The sequence below is a fragment of the Lineus longissimus genome, chromosome 11, assembly GCF_910592395.1.
Source record: "Lineus longissimus chromosome 11, tnLinLong1.2, whole genome shotgun sequence".
In the NCBI taxonomy this organism is placed as follows: Eukaryota; Metazoa; Nemertea; class Pilidiophora; order Heteronemertea; family Lineidae; genus Lineus; species Lineus longissimus.
Window position 1 is genome coordinate 4,760,952 of NC_088318.1, and position 14,834 is coordinate 4,775,785.

Below are 14,834 nucleotides of genomic sequence, written 5' to 3' on the forward strand. Positions count from 1 at the left end.
TTACCGTTACAGTGTTCTCAAAGCGCTAAAAAAAAACTACGCCAAAGATGCCATTTTACAAAATCGCGAATAATAATAGCAGTGAATGTTTCCTGGTTTACAGTATTTCAAACCCGGAAATGTTCGCAAACCACTTATATTCAAATGTCACAATTCCACAAAACCGCAAAATAAAACGGCCGCAAATATTTCTGGGTTTACAGTATAATGATAATAACTTAACAAATGAGTATCAAACAATGAGGTGAGGCAAGAATAAAAGTTTCAGATCCTCAACTACCCGTTCAGAGTTTCCAAAAAGATTTGTTTTGAGAGAACGTACATTTGGGGGATATTTTTTAAAACAAGAGGCCCAAGGGCCTGGCGCTCAGCTGAGTTAATATCATTAATATCTTCCAGGTGTTTAGTTCATTATGCATGAAAATGGCATGCTCCATGGTATTTGATATCCTTTTGCGTTCACTACGGTACCAATGTTTTTGGTTGACATAATTATGCCACTGTTCATTCCTCAATCCTGACCATAATTCGGGTGAAATCATCGTATGAAAATATTTACCGAAACATGAAGTTTATGCCATGAATGAGGATACTCATTGTCATAGCCTCGTTTACAAGTACGAAGTATTTTCCCGCGAATATTCAAAACTGCTTGGCTCCTTGCCAGTTAAATAACATGTGACTATACACAAAATAGAAAACTTTGATGGAAATTGTAAATCATTTTTTTATCTATCAGGGGAAACAAGCTGATGATGATCAAATAAATCATTCATGAGAAATCATTTTGTTGCTGAAGCTTGCATGACGAAGTTAATGCTAAACCTTTTCTTGTGCTCTACTGCGCCACCGTAGTTTTCTATTTAGACCAGCGATGACGTCATTTCTGGTGATTCCCTACGTTGTCCAATGAGCGCTTTTTAAAATGTGCCATTTGGTATTGTACAGTATGCAATGTATTTTTTCAGCGCTGCCAGTTGCTGAAGAGAATGCCGTAGCTCCCTCAATTTCCAATCAATTTTTATGGGAGTGACATTATTGTATTGCTTGGAATGTCTACTTTTTACTCATGAAAGAATCGTAGAACTAAAACATAATAGGCAAACAGAATCATGCCGATTCACTGCACATACTGTGGGAATTCTCCACTTCAAAATACATCGGCGATGTCATCGCGAACAGAGCATGCACTTCCGATATCGTTTTCACAGAAATGTCGCCAAATATTCAAGAACTAATTTCTGAATTTAGTCCCTAAAGACCTTATGACTACCACTGAAACGAACTAGTGATAATATCGCCTACCAGACTACTTTTTAAGCAGAAAATTGGGTACTTGAGTGTCATTGAGCTCCAAGATTATTGCACATAGCGTAAACAACATGCCGCCATTTTGTCTCCGCTTCGGTATTTCGTACGCCGCTTATAATGCACCTTCTCAATTAAGCCAACATAATAAGGCCTTACATCGTTGATTGAATAGGAACACCACACAAAACACAATAAAGTGGGGGTACAATCGATTACGAAGCTGAAGTGAACAGTGATTTATTCCTGGAGCTACTGCTTTTGTTGTGTAGCTGCCATGTTTTGAGAACTGGCAAATAGGAGACTTCATTGATGGCTGACGTCATCGGGCGGGAATTTGAATCGGCAGAAATAATTAAAAGGCAGGTAGCGCCCTCTCCTGTTAAAATTTTGAACTTTTTCTCAATAAAATAGATTTTCAAGAATTTTATCTTAATATTAGAGCACATTTCGACTAATTCTGCTGCTCCTAGGCCGATATAGGCCAGTTTCCTTCATGCACTCTCGCTCGCAGGAAGTAGGTCGAATGGCGACAAATTTTGTTTTGAAAGTAGAGTTTGACCAGAAGTATCCAGAAATGCAAAATTGAAGTCTCTAGGTCTTACGGTTACAAAATGTGCACCATGGGTTTAACGGACGGATGGATGGATGGATGGATGGACAGACGGACGCCACTGAACAACTTATTTGACAAGCTCGGCTGACTTAGTCAGCTGAGCTAAAAAAGAAAGGTTCTTTTAATTTTTGTTTCTTTTAGACCTTATAATGCGTTTTCAAGCCGATTTTCACCACAAATGTCAACTAGAATTCATATGCCTAGGTCTAATTGTGTAAATACAGTCCAAATCACAAATGACATCCATCCTGCTTTGCGTCATTGACGCGCAACATCAGCGCGAGTTGTGCATCAAAGACACACCAGTGACGCGCTTATCTATCTGTTTTGCGTATTTTACGTGCAACCTACACGCTGGATAGCGCGTCAGTGACACGCAAATGACGCAAATTTAGGGATGTCAATTGTGATTTGGACTGTTTATTCTGGTAAACACATTTCTCGATCTAAAAATGCAAAAAAAATTTTTTTGCTCAATTGTTTTGAGGATCCGCATCCGTGTGTATCCTAAACTTCTTTGAAGGCACATAAAATGTACCCCAAGTACCATTCCCTCTACCCAAAGTACCACCATACCCTCTGGTAGAGACCCTCCAAGTACTGTTCATTACAGACCAAGTGTAGATCAAGCAACTAAACATAACAGTGACAAAGCACACTAGAGCATAACACGATAGAAATTCTAGTTCTCAGATTTGACCAAGTTAAACACAGCCTCATGACAGAACTCTACCATAGGTATTATCAAAAACACATTAAATGAAGCAATGTGCTTTTAGTTTTATTTAGATAACAAAAATATCAATTTAGAACAGATATTTGAAATGCTCCACAAAAAGTTATTGTACAAGAACAACTGACTGGAAGATTGGTCTTCGTCACAGACACAGAGGCAGTAATGCGGCCTGCAATCGAACCATTTTTGTAAATGCAACCTGCAATCTTTATCGCATGTGACAAAAAACTCTCATTTGCAATGGTCATCTCAAGTACAGCGCAACGAGGATCAGTGATTGCGGCAACCTCCGAACAGCATCAATCCTGGCAATTACCTATTTTTACCCGCAGAGGAGTGATTCTTTTCTCGCTCATAGCACAGATAATTGTCGCAGGAAGCAGTGACAAAAATTGCTCATTTGCGAGGCGCTATATTCAGAACTAGATTTAACAGATCTGGAGGCTCAAAGCTGAATACAACTTCATTAATAAAAGAATAGCTTTCAGATCAAATTCAAGAAGAGATTTTCAACCACCGGTAGAAACATTTTAAGTAATCTAACCTTACAAGCCCAAATTCTGTCACCAACACACCAAGATACTAATAATATAGCAGCAGCACATGTTAAAACTTCATACTACCAATTTCACACTAGGCCTACCAAATAATTGAAACAGGAAGGTTGTTGCAAACATTCCTTGTACCTTGCGATACATTCCGAGAAAGCAAAACTCCCATAAGAAATAATTTGTGTGCAACTTGATTCCAATGCAATACCTCACACAAGTGAGTGAGGAAATACACGTCATTTGCATTCGTATACGAGATATAGCACTGGCAAAGTTGCGATGACGGTCGAGAGCAGTCTTGAAACCGACAAGTTTAAGTACAGATTTCTCCAAGTTTTCATCAAACCTAAGTACTTTATATGAGAACCCTGTTTCTAGTTGGTGCTTGTATCAACAAGGCAGGAATGGCTGAAGTCGTCAAAGTTCTACGCGTTAGGATTCTCCTTCATCAAGGCAATATCAGCCTCCACCATCTCTTTCACCATAGTCTGCAAAAAGATCAAGTAGAGAAGTTTTCAAAGCAACCTGATGCAAAAAGTCCTGACAGTGCATGGGTAAGCAAGAAAAGGTTGGTATAAGATTGTTTTGGTCAGATTACAAAGGCCATCCTTCAATGGAGCGTATCCATGATTTCAAAATAATGCTCAATAGATATATCAGAGAGGGTCTAGCTTACTAAACTACATTTGAATCATCAACAGGGAATGGGAATGATAATTTTCACTGCCCGAGAAAATGTAAAATGTAGGCTGAAATTTTGGTCAAGGGAAATCTCCATAAAGTGCAAATCAACCAACCTTAAAGTCATATTTTGGTTTCCAATTCAGCTTTGTACGTGCTTTAGTGCTATCACCAAGCAGTTCTTGCTGAAAAGACGCATAAAAGATGGGATTGTGAAATTTCACTAATATGTATATTGCAAATCTGTCAAACTGAAACAAAGTTTAATTAAAGCCAATTTTAACTGAAAATACATATTTTGCTAAAAATTCTGGAAAAAAACAACATATTATTCTATCTTATTGACTTTTCCAGTGAGCACACAATTACTGACGGTTATTCAGAGAATGGAACATAAGTATTTTTTAAATGATTTTAAAAACTAACAAAGTACAGTACAACCTCTCTATTGCGGACACCCATGGGACTGGATGTTGTGTCCTTAATGTAGAGGTGTCCTTGATAGGGTGGTTATGCCATTATTGTCCAAAAAGTGGATTCATGTGTAAGAACATGGAATTGAGAAGCCTACATATTACATATTTAATTTAATTTTGAATATTTTTTATTTCAAATAATTTGATGCCATTAATATGCGACCTTGAAATTACTTTATTGTAATACCTTATGGCATTTCTGGCGGAGGTCATATCAACTTGCCAACATTGATATATGCAGGTTGTGTCCGTCTGCTACATACTACATAGGCAGCGTACATCTTTAATTAGTTGTATTTGATTGAGCTACTACACATCTAGACGCAAGGGCCCAACGCGCCGCGTAGCGGCAAAAAAGCGAAGCTGGCGAAACATTTATAACGGGTCACCGTCACTTATTATTGGACTTATAGCGCATTTACCGGGTTGCAACTATTTTGCTTTATAGTGTCACCAGGAAAGAAAAGCATGCGACCTAACGCCGATCTATTTGTATAAAGTGATAATTGGAAGGTATATAGTAGGAAATATCAATAAAATAATCATTCCATGTCGTCTTTTGAGGGCATTTTTGATTGTAAAAAATATATGTGTACGTCACCGTAGTCTCTGCAATGATAATTTTATCAGAGCAGTCTCGCGCAAGTAGAAGTTCTTTACCTATTAGTTCTTCACTTATTAGTCTCAACGTCTGGCGCAAAGCCAGACGTTTTCCATTACGATTTCACTACGATGTTTGACAAGAAGGAGCAGTGCGCGAGATATGCTAATGAGCAGACTTCCCTCGCTTGAGTTTCTGAAGAATGTTCCATATCGCGCTAAGCTCATCACTGCTGATTATGACAGGCGTGCAACGGTAGGTATCTGCTCCCCAACTTCCACCCTAATACGGTACAATAAGTTACCATTTGATGGGAATGGGACAATGCCCTCACTGTGTATGGAGTCATAGGGATAAGAAGACATTATTCATTAGTGTTGGTACAAGTGATTTTGCCCAAAAAGCATGCGCATTCAAAAAACAAAATATGCAAGGTATCACGTACGTACATGACCATGACGACGTGCAGAAAGTACACTGGCCAGTGCATACCCTATGGCTATGTACTAGTAAACATGGTAAACATGAACAACATCATTATTCATCGGCTCATCTACACAGTGGTTATCCAACTAGGATTTTAAAGGTAATTTCTTAGCCCTGCACAGTGGGTTTCAGTCTTGATAAAGGGGCACTATTGCTAGCAGCTAGGTAGGCAAGATAAAGTTAGCCGAAGTAGCCGATAGGGGTCTCTCACCCCTCAAAGTCTGTCACAACTATTCAAGCTTGTACAAGGAATACATGCAGCGCTGACTCTAACAAGACCCAATGGGAATGTCGCACAGTCATCTGTCAAAAACAAGACCTATGTTGTAGTATGATCTCTTGCCAATATTTAATAATTGCACTATCGTCATCACCTCATCATACTCAATTGACATTACAGGCACACATTGACATAGACCACTGTTGCAATCAACGACACAGTCGCTATCCAAGTAGCATTATAGAGGTAATTATCATTATCATACCTCATTAGCATGTGAACCAATCGCGTCGCGTCCTTTGCGATCACGGCAAAGCCTCATGGAATAATGTCTTTCACCGTTGAATAATTTTTCATATTCCATGCCTACAACTTCAATTTCTTCATATTCCATGGCTAGAAGTTCAATACTAATATAATATCCAAGATAAAGTTACAATAAGTAGTCAATAGGGGTCTCTCACGTCTCACTGTATGTCCACACTATTCACGCTTGTACGAGGAATACATTCAATGCTGAATCTAACAACACCCAGTGCCCTCACTCTGTATATTAGTCACTGGAAGATGGCCCATTTCACTCCTTGCTTCTACTTCACCTATAGTCTCATTGCAAACGCCTCAGTTCTATGATATCACATTCACTTTCAGCTGTCATGCAACGCAACAACTGTGCTATCTGCCATCGCACATCAACGAAGAAGTGCAGCCGCCCACATTCCACCTCACGTCTGTCCGACCAGCTGCAATCCTCGAGGACGCCCCACTGTACCACGATTTCACTACGATGTTTGACAAGAAGGAGCAGTGCGCGAGATAGGCTAATGAGCAGACTTCCCTCGCTTGAGTTTCGGAAGAATGTTCCATATCGCGCTAAGCTGACCACTGCTGACCATGACAGGCGTGCATTGGACTGGTACAGGTTGGAACTGAACATTGAATATGCTGGTGGTGAAGCTTTCTGATGAGAAGTTGGTCGTGACTGATGCAGTATCCTTGGACTTGTCCACAGCATCGTTCAATCATTGCTCTCTGAGCTGCCTTGATTCTATACTTACCCAAATACTAAGACCAAATGCCTGTTGACTGTGCTTTAAGAGAGACTGGCGCCATGCCTAGAGGTATGACTGACCCCTATTGGCAAATTTGTATGACTTTATCTTGCCTACCTAGCTGCTGCCTATAGTCTCCCTTTAACTGCGGAACACTTCAAAGTCGATAAAATGCCATGTTCCACCTTTTAATGTGTTCAGACCGCCATTTTCAAAATAATCAAGTCAGGACACTGCCTTCTAGTCTCATAATAAATTTTGCTTTCCTCAATAATAACATTTCTTCTTCTTCAATGCTTTCATCATTCCAAACTTCTCCTCCTCTGACTTTTACAGGGGTACAGTCATGGCAATCAAAACCCAAATACTGAGACCAAATGCCTGTTGACTGTGCTTTAAGAGAGACTGGCGCCATGTCTAGTCTCTCTTAAAGCACAGTCACAGTCAACAGACACCAACCCCCTCAGACTCAGAAACCACAAACGCCCAACCCTTCCTGCTACCTTAATACTTCTGGATCTACATCATCTATATCACTAGAGGCACCGCGTTTGCTGGCAAACGCTAGTATATCTGCACTTTGGTGAAATCGGGTTGCTCGTAGCTATTTTGCTTTATAGTGTCACCAGGAAAGAAAAGCTATTTGTATAAAGTGATAATTGGAAGGTATATAGTAGGAAATATCAATAAAATAATCATTCCATGTAGTCTTTTGAGGGCATTTTTTATTGTAAAAAATATATGTGTACGTCACCGGAGTCTCTGCAATGATAATTTCATCACAGCAGTCTCTGTTCCATATCGCGCTAAGCTGACCACTGCTGACCATGACAGGCGTGCATTGGACTGGTACAGGTTGGAACTGAACATTGAATATGCTGGTGGTGACGCTTTCTGATGAGAAGTTGGTCGTGACTGATGCAGTATCCTTGGACTTGTCCACAGCATCGTTCAATCATTGCTCTCTGAGCTGGCTTGATTCTGTACTTACCCAAATACTGAGACCAAATGCCTGTTGACTGTGCTTTAAGAGAGACTGGCGCCATGCCTAGTCTCTCTTAAAGCACAGTCAACAGACACCAACCCCCTCAGACTCAGAAACCACAAACGCCCAACCCTTCCTGCTACCTTAATACTTCTGGGTGAACTCGTTCAGAATGTAGAGAGGTCAGAAGGCATTACCAAGTTTTACAACAAAATGGCCACTAGTTGGCCATCTTGAATGCGAAATCAGCCATTATCGAACTTGGCCTTGATATTCACCCGATACACGTGGACACCAAATATGAAATATCAAGGCGAACTCGTTCAGAATGTAGAGAGGTCACAAGGGATTTGGAAGTTTTACAACAAAATGGCCGACAGTCGGCCATCTTGAGTGCGAAATCAGCCATTATCGAACTTGGCCTGATTCGGTTTTAATTAGGAAAGCTACAGACATTAAATTTACTCAACCCTGTAAATAACTGAACACAGTGTCTAATTATGTTCATCAAATACGCAAACTACACATCTGTTAGGTCTAATCGACTACCTCAGTGCACAAGAGAAGCCATCGTTTTTGTTCACTCTCTGTAATTGTGAGGTGGTTGGACCAAAAAGTCACCATGGCCGGGTACGCAATTCGGAGTCGAGAGGTGTCCGCCCTACAGAGGTTTGGTTAAAGCAAATGACTTTGAAAAAAAAATCGGGACTGAACGAACATGTCCGTAATGCGGAGGTGTCCGCCTGGCAGAGGTGTCCGCAAGGGGAGGTTCTACTGTATCATATTTTGCCTGTTTCACAAGAATATTTTTGGTCACCTAAATATCAATGTTGATTTTTTTAATTCATTTTTCAAAAATAACATACTTTACAGCAAATAGGATCACTGCAGTCTGTCAATTCTGTTCAATAGTCCTAGTAAATAGCTGAACTATTGATGATGGCAGACAACCAAATTGCGATAAATTACCAATTTGCATAAAGGCAACACAGCACTCCAGGTGATTGAACTAACACATTATCAAAACACACCATAAAGCCAGCAGCCAAATCCACCTAATCAATCTGATTATCCAATCAGTTTGTATGAAGGGGAGACCAATGATTACCGAGGTTTACAAACAATACAAGATTTTAGGCCACACTGAAGTCCGATACCAGTGTTCTAGATTTAGACTAGAGATCGGAGATCTGGGGAGAAGACATAACCACAACAGAGAGGCCGATTTTATCCGAGAATGTGGGATTTTACCAACTGAAATTGCATTGCCTGTTGTCAGAAATGCAATGAAATAATACATCTTTGATGTCTGCTATGCCTAGAAACAATGATACAAAACAATCAATTTGACTTGATGACAATGAGAGGAAAAAAGACAGCGTTCCTTTTCTCAGATAAAAATCTGAACCCCCCCCCTAATGTATACTGGTAACCAATTTTGAATAGAGAACAGCAGGGCATAGACACATGTACATGCATCATCAACCCTCGGACCCCCTCCACACATCAGACTGTCAGACAGACGATGGAGACCTATTATTAATATTAAACCAAGCAAATACGGCTTTCTTCCGCAGATGAGTGATCTCTTTGTTGCACACAGCCGCGATTATAATTGCAGGTCGCACTTTGAATTGCTCGTTCGCGATGGTTAATCGCACGTGCCAGCGACAGGAACTGGTGATCGCAGCACCTGCAACCAATATTGCAGGTCGCAATTTAAATCGCTTGTTTCCAAGATGCACAAGTCTAATCAAAGCCATAGTTATGTGAAACAAACACCAAATATCTCTCGGCCTAGCAATAACATGCCCAGGCTACAAACAACACAACATATAATTATCCCAACTAAAGCAACCTCATTACTAAACACAATAGTTGTAGCCAGAAGAGATAGTTCTACACCCGGGGTTGTTTAGAAAACATTCCAAGTAGCATTTAGGTGGCCGCCCGGGTGGAAAAATGTCCACAAACCTTGTGAAAAATTAAACACTATTTGTGTAACACTTTCTGTTATTATCTATTGCTGATTTTAGAAGTCGCATGATGCCAAAACTGATGGCAGGGCCGATTCAAGATGGCACTTGGACAGGGCTATATCGGCGGAATGGATCCAAGGCTTGAGGGTCAAGATGTACTGGGTAAGACGGTCAGGCCCCTGATTAGGCTACTAAAACACGGATTTGTTAAAGAAACTGCCAGGTACGAAACCAGTTCTTCACCAGAAAACACTAGAATTCAAGCTCTGTGCAACACTTGCTGATATTTATGCCCCATTATTAGTTTTTGAAATACAGGTGGATGTTTATTTATGACACAGATGCTGTTTTTGTAAACAATTGTTGCCTCTGAGCAGTGTCTCTGCTTCCCCAGATGTGGATGAACTTCAAAGATATCACAGCGGCCAGACAGGTAACACCAGACAGGTTTCTCCATTACCAATCCAAACGTTAGTTGCTTTTTACATGAGGACGGTTCTAACCCTCCTCAACTCGAGCCACTTGAAGCCGGATAACCTGTAACAGGCTTTGCACTGTCTACACGGAGACATATCAAGTTGCCGGCCCCAGGTCAGTTCAGGCCTTATAAACCACGCACCCGTCGCTTGGTGGCGCATGTGACTCTTTTTTCGGTGGAGGTTTGAAAGTTGCGTTTTGGTACTGCTGTATTTGAGTAGCCATTGCAAATAAATTATCAATGTAATAGACACAAAATCGAGATCAATCAAACAAAGACCTATAAACTGTACACTGACACTCCTGTTATCTAATGATTCTGCCGCATGTTTTCATGAACTGCTATATCATGATATACCACGCTACACGATTTTAGTAACGTGCGCAAAGTGACTCGAGGCCAGTACGATTCTACACGAGAGATTAAGCGTCTTGAAGTGGCTCCAGACTGCAGCACAAACGCGCCTCGGGTCAGGTCGCTTGATGATGGTTCCGATTTCATTCAACACGGTAAAAATTATCCTGACCCGCCTCTCACTGGCTCGAAGCTGGTTCCAACTGTCTTCGTGTAGAACAAGCTTTTGTGGTAACACTAAAAGTCAGATTTCTCCATTTCCGATCGTAATCCAAACATTGTGATTCCAGAGGAATGCCTCAGCTCCCTCCCATCATTTAACCTCATGGGGAGATACTCTAGACTCACCAATCTAAGACTGGTGAAGTAATTCGAGGCATGACTGAACAATATGCACTGAGCAAGACAAGGTCCCTTCATACTGATTGATTGAGTGATTGTCTCTAATTTGTAGGTCTTCAGGTTGCGGTTAGTTGATTGATAGTGGTAACTGATCACTTGTGACCTAATTACATGTACTATATACAGTAGAACCTCTCTATTAAGGACACCCTTGGGACTGAAAAGTATTGTCCTTAATAGCGAGGTGTCCTGATCAGAGAGGTAAAATTGAATGGTAACAACAAATTTCGGACCAAAACCAGTGTCCTTAATAGAGAGGGTGTCCTTATTAGAGAGGTGTCCGCTGATTGAGGTTCTACTGTACTTCTAACAGTGGTACCAGGTACAAGTCACAAGTCGCTCAGTTTTACGCCTCGTTCAAAGGAAGAGGCAATTTAGGGTTGAGTGTCATGCTCAAGGACAAAACAGTGATCATTCCATAAGTTGAACCCATGGCCTTGTTAAAGCACAAATCCATAGGACCAAGAGTTGGTCAGACAGGAGGAGTAAGGAGTCAGGAGGTGCCCCTTTCTTGTAATCGACAATGAAGTTTGGGAAATTGACATGAAAAACACCCCTGTAATTTATTTTATGAATATTGTTGTGTAAAATTCCAAAACAGCTCCAAGGCTTCCTGAAAAGTTTTAAAAAGATATACTAGTCATATTTCAAATGTCTCGGAAAAGCTTCTTTCAATCCACCGAGTCGCAACCTTTAACCAAATATGTTCAAACATGTTTTTAGTTCTTTGTGATATATCATGCCGAATATTTTCACTAAGGAACTAACTTTCAAATGTTCTTTATTTGCCTTCAGAATAAAAATATATTTCAGCTTATTATCAAAAATTGGCATCTTACAATGAACTGGTCCATAAACTATTTAACAATACAAACACAGAGATGGCCAAAACTGAGATATTTTTCACCAAAAAGTGTGAAAACAGTTGAATGGTTTTAAACCAACTGGCTATTCAATATCATGAGACATTTGTTTGCTTTCTGACCCAAAAATCAATTCAAATGTTTAGATAATAACCAAGGGTAAGTCGTTTGCTTTAGTCAAAATGCCACTGACCTGCAAACATTGTTTATCATAGTGTAGTAGCTTAAAATAGCATTGTTGACTTCTTAGTCCATTCAAAGGAGCATTTTAAAAACACTGCGGTGTCTTGAATCATTGAATATTTTCTTCTGGTCAATGTAAACTTTTCCTTACAATCTTCAATGTTTTGAATACCCCTTCAAGTCCACACAAGAATGTGCATGCCTCTGACCACGGCCTGACTTCCAGGGCTTCATAAATATGGGTATGAAAAGGTCCCCATATCACGAACATTGGGACACTTATGGGTGTTTTTAAAGAGACGAAGATTTTTTTAAGCAACTGTGGTCCCTGTTTGCTAGAGTGGAGATCAAAGTAGCAAAGCCGTCCTTCAAACACATCAATGGATATGTCCCAAGGCGGGCAACAGAACATAAGCTGCGCGTACACCACGAAATATTGGTGGACCAATTGCACGTACATCACCACATTGCCGCGACAAATTGCCGGGCGAATTTGTCCCATCAAGCTTGATGGTCCAAATTCGCCCGGCTTGTTAAAAGCTCGGCTTTGTGGTGGTGTACGCGCTAATGGTTTGGCAATTAGCTAGTTAGATGGTTCGGCGACAGGCGGCGCTTTCTGCTTATTGTTTGCGCGCCATCTGTTGCCGGATTTTATAACTAGCTGCAGCGCTGGTGTACGCGCTAGGTGGATTTTCGATGGTGTGGCATTGGTTCGCGAACCAAGATCGGTGGTCCATTTTCAGGTGGTGTACGTGCGGCTATAGCCTTGGATTAGAGAAGCTCTCTGTTCAAGCATGACCTACTATTTGTCAGCAAGGGCTAATCGTAGCATAATTGCTCATAGCATAATTGTCAAAGTCCTATTTTGGCCAAAATGTGAAAAATTTCCTAAGCATTTTCTAAAAGTAAAAAATAGTTAATAGACTCAAAATAGGTCAGAATAACCTTTAAAAAGCTTATTATAATATGTGGCAATTGCAATATTAATTAAACTAAATAGCCATTAGTGGACACTAAAAAAAAAGAAGACATCCAGTCCGACATGCTTTTTTAATGCAAATTTTATTTTGAATTTCCAATGAGCTCTGCTATTTTTCTTAAAAAATTTCTTTCTGATATTCAGATTGCTGAATACTACTTAAGCAAGGAGAAAAATGAATCCTGCGTTCATAAGTCTCTTAGCTCTTTCAGTGCCATACCCGTCGATTGACGGACAAGAAAATGCATCCATTGTGTGCCAAATGTCTTTTTTATTCTTTTTTTTATTTTACAAAATCCTGAAACGCCTGTGTTTTTCTGGCATTCTTGCGGCCCATAATTAAAAAAACTCTGGCACTGAAAGAGTTAGTTTGGAAAAAAATTTGTGTCAAACCTATATGTCGGTGACAGCTTTGACGTTATTTTATACCTTGACCGAAGAATCATCCTGTCAACAAGAAAAAAAATTTAACTATGGTAAAATGGGGTATTTGTAGCCCCGGTCTAATTGTAGCCCCTGGCAATGTTTTTGATTCATATTCTGGTAACCATGGAATTATTCAGCCAACGCAAGCACGGATATGAAAGAGGTGACTCTTGAGTATCACAACACAAATAGTTTTCGATTATGCAACATGTTATGTAAGAGCTTTGGTTATAAGAAGTAAACAAGTCAGACACATACACAAAAAGGGGTTGGGATCCAACTTTTTGCAGGTATGAATTTTCCATACTTGCACTTACAAACCATACTTACAGTATTAGTGAAGAAAATGTTAATTGGTGGTAAGTGATTGCATTAAACATCCCTTAATGTGTTCAATAAATACCATTTGATACCAGAAAAATCTCATCGTTAATCTAGATTGGAATAATATGGAAAGTTTTATAACCAACAAAGACCATAAACCTGTGAAAAAAATGTTCTCATACATAAAAAACATGCAATTTCAAATTTTAGCCAGGGGCTACAAATACCCCAAGGCCATGGGGCCGGGGTATTTGTAGCCCCTGACCACGAGACTTGTATTGTCTCTCAGAGGCATTGTTTTAGATTAAGTATCCTAAATTGCAGGCTGTAAAATAAGAAGAAGTGCCACTACAAGATGCAGGCCGTACAGCTCTTCCATTCAAGATTTGGGTTCTCATAATTTGTCTTGTAGAGCTTGCCAGGTTTCATCACCGGTTTGCCCTATGAGTTTGATCAGAGTTTTGGGGGAGGGGGAGGGGCTTGCGGAATGATCAAGAAACATACCAAAACTTAATTTGGCCATACCTACTAGCGCACACAATGCAACTATAATACACCACAGCTAAAAATCAAAGAGTCAATTTAAAGGACAGTTCTCGTTAAAACGCTTAAGAAATTGGTGTGCTATGAATGGCCCGGTAAAAACCTAAGGCGGGAATAAGCTTTCATTGATAAATCTAAGGAGTTTCAAGAACCCCAAATAAATGGTAAGGTTCATAGGATACTGGTCTGTCATTGGTTTAGGTCTCCTTATCATTTACATACTCCAATATCCAGAAATATAACAATATTTACGATAACTTTTTATGTTTTTGACATTATTTGCGACCATTATCGATAACGCACTCCATGCGGATTCGTAAGGTACTATTATAGTATAACACCATGCCTCGTCAAGTTACCTCGCTTGCGGAGCCACCTGGGTGACCCACGTGCTTAGACTCATAGTAAACATTGTAGTAGAAATATGCTAATGACTATCCCTTATATGGAAACCGAAGTAGTTGAATATTTTCACTGCAGGTGTCTCTGATAGTCACGTGGATTGACGAGCAATCTCCTTTAACTGCAGACTCTCATCACCTTAGTTTCTTGGTTAGCACATGGTAAAACGCCCCGTGCATTACTGATAAT

General features: G+C 40.1%; 1 protein-coding gene across 2 annotated transcripts in view; it reads right to left on the reverse strand.

Moving 5' to 3' along the window:
• Positions 1-330: 330 nt before the first annotated feature.
• Positions 331-14,834, reverse strand: part of LOC135495390 (GDP-mannose 4,6 dehydratase-like) — a 42,464-nt gene continuing 27,960 nt past the window's right edge. The window contains exons 10-12 of one of the 2 annotated variants that reach the window (XM_064783945.1): positions 13,380-13,397; positions 4,009-4,077; positions 331-3,699 (exon numbers count right to left, since the gene is read on the reverse strand). In XM_064783945.1, coding sequence (XP_064640015.1) covers positions 3,637-3,699; positions 4,009-4,077; positions 13,380-13,397 — 150 coding nt within the window. In that variant the 3' untranslated portion in view covers positions 331-3,636. The remainder of the gene's footprint in view (positions 3,700-4,008; positions 4,078-13,379; positions 13,398-14,834) is intronic. The other variant, XM_064783946.1, reaches the window with a different exon arrangement.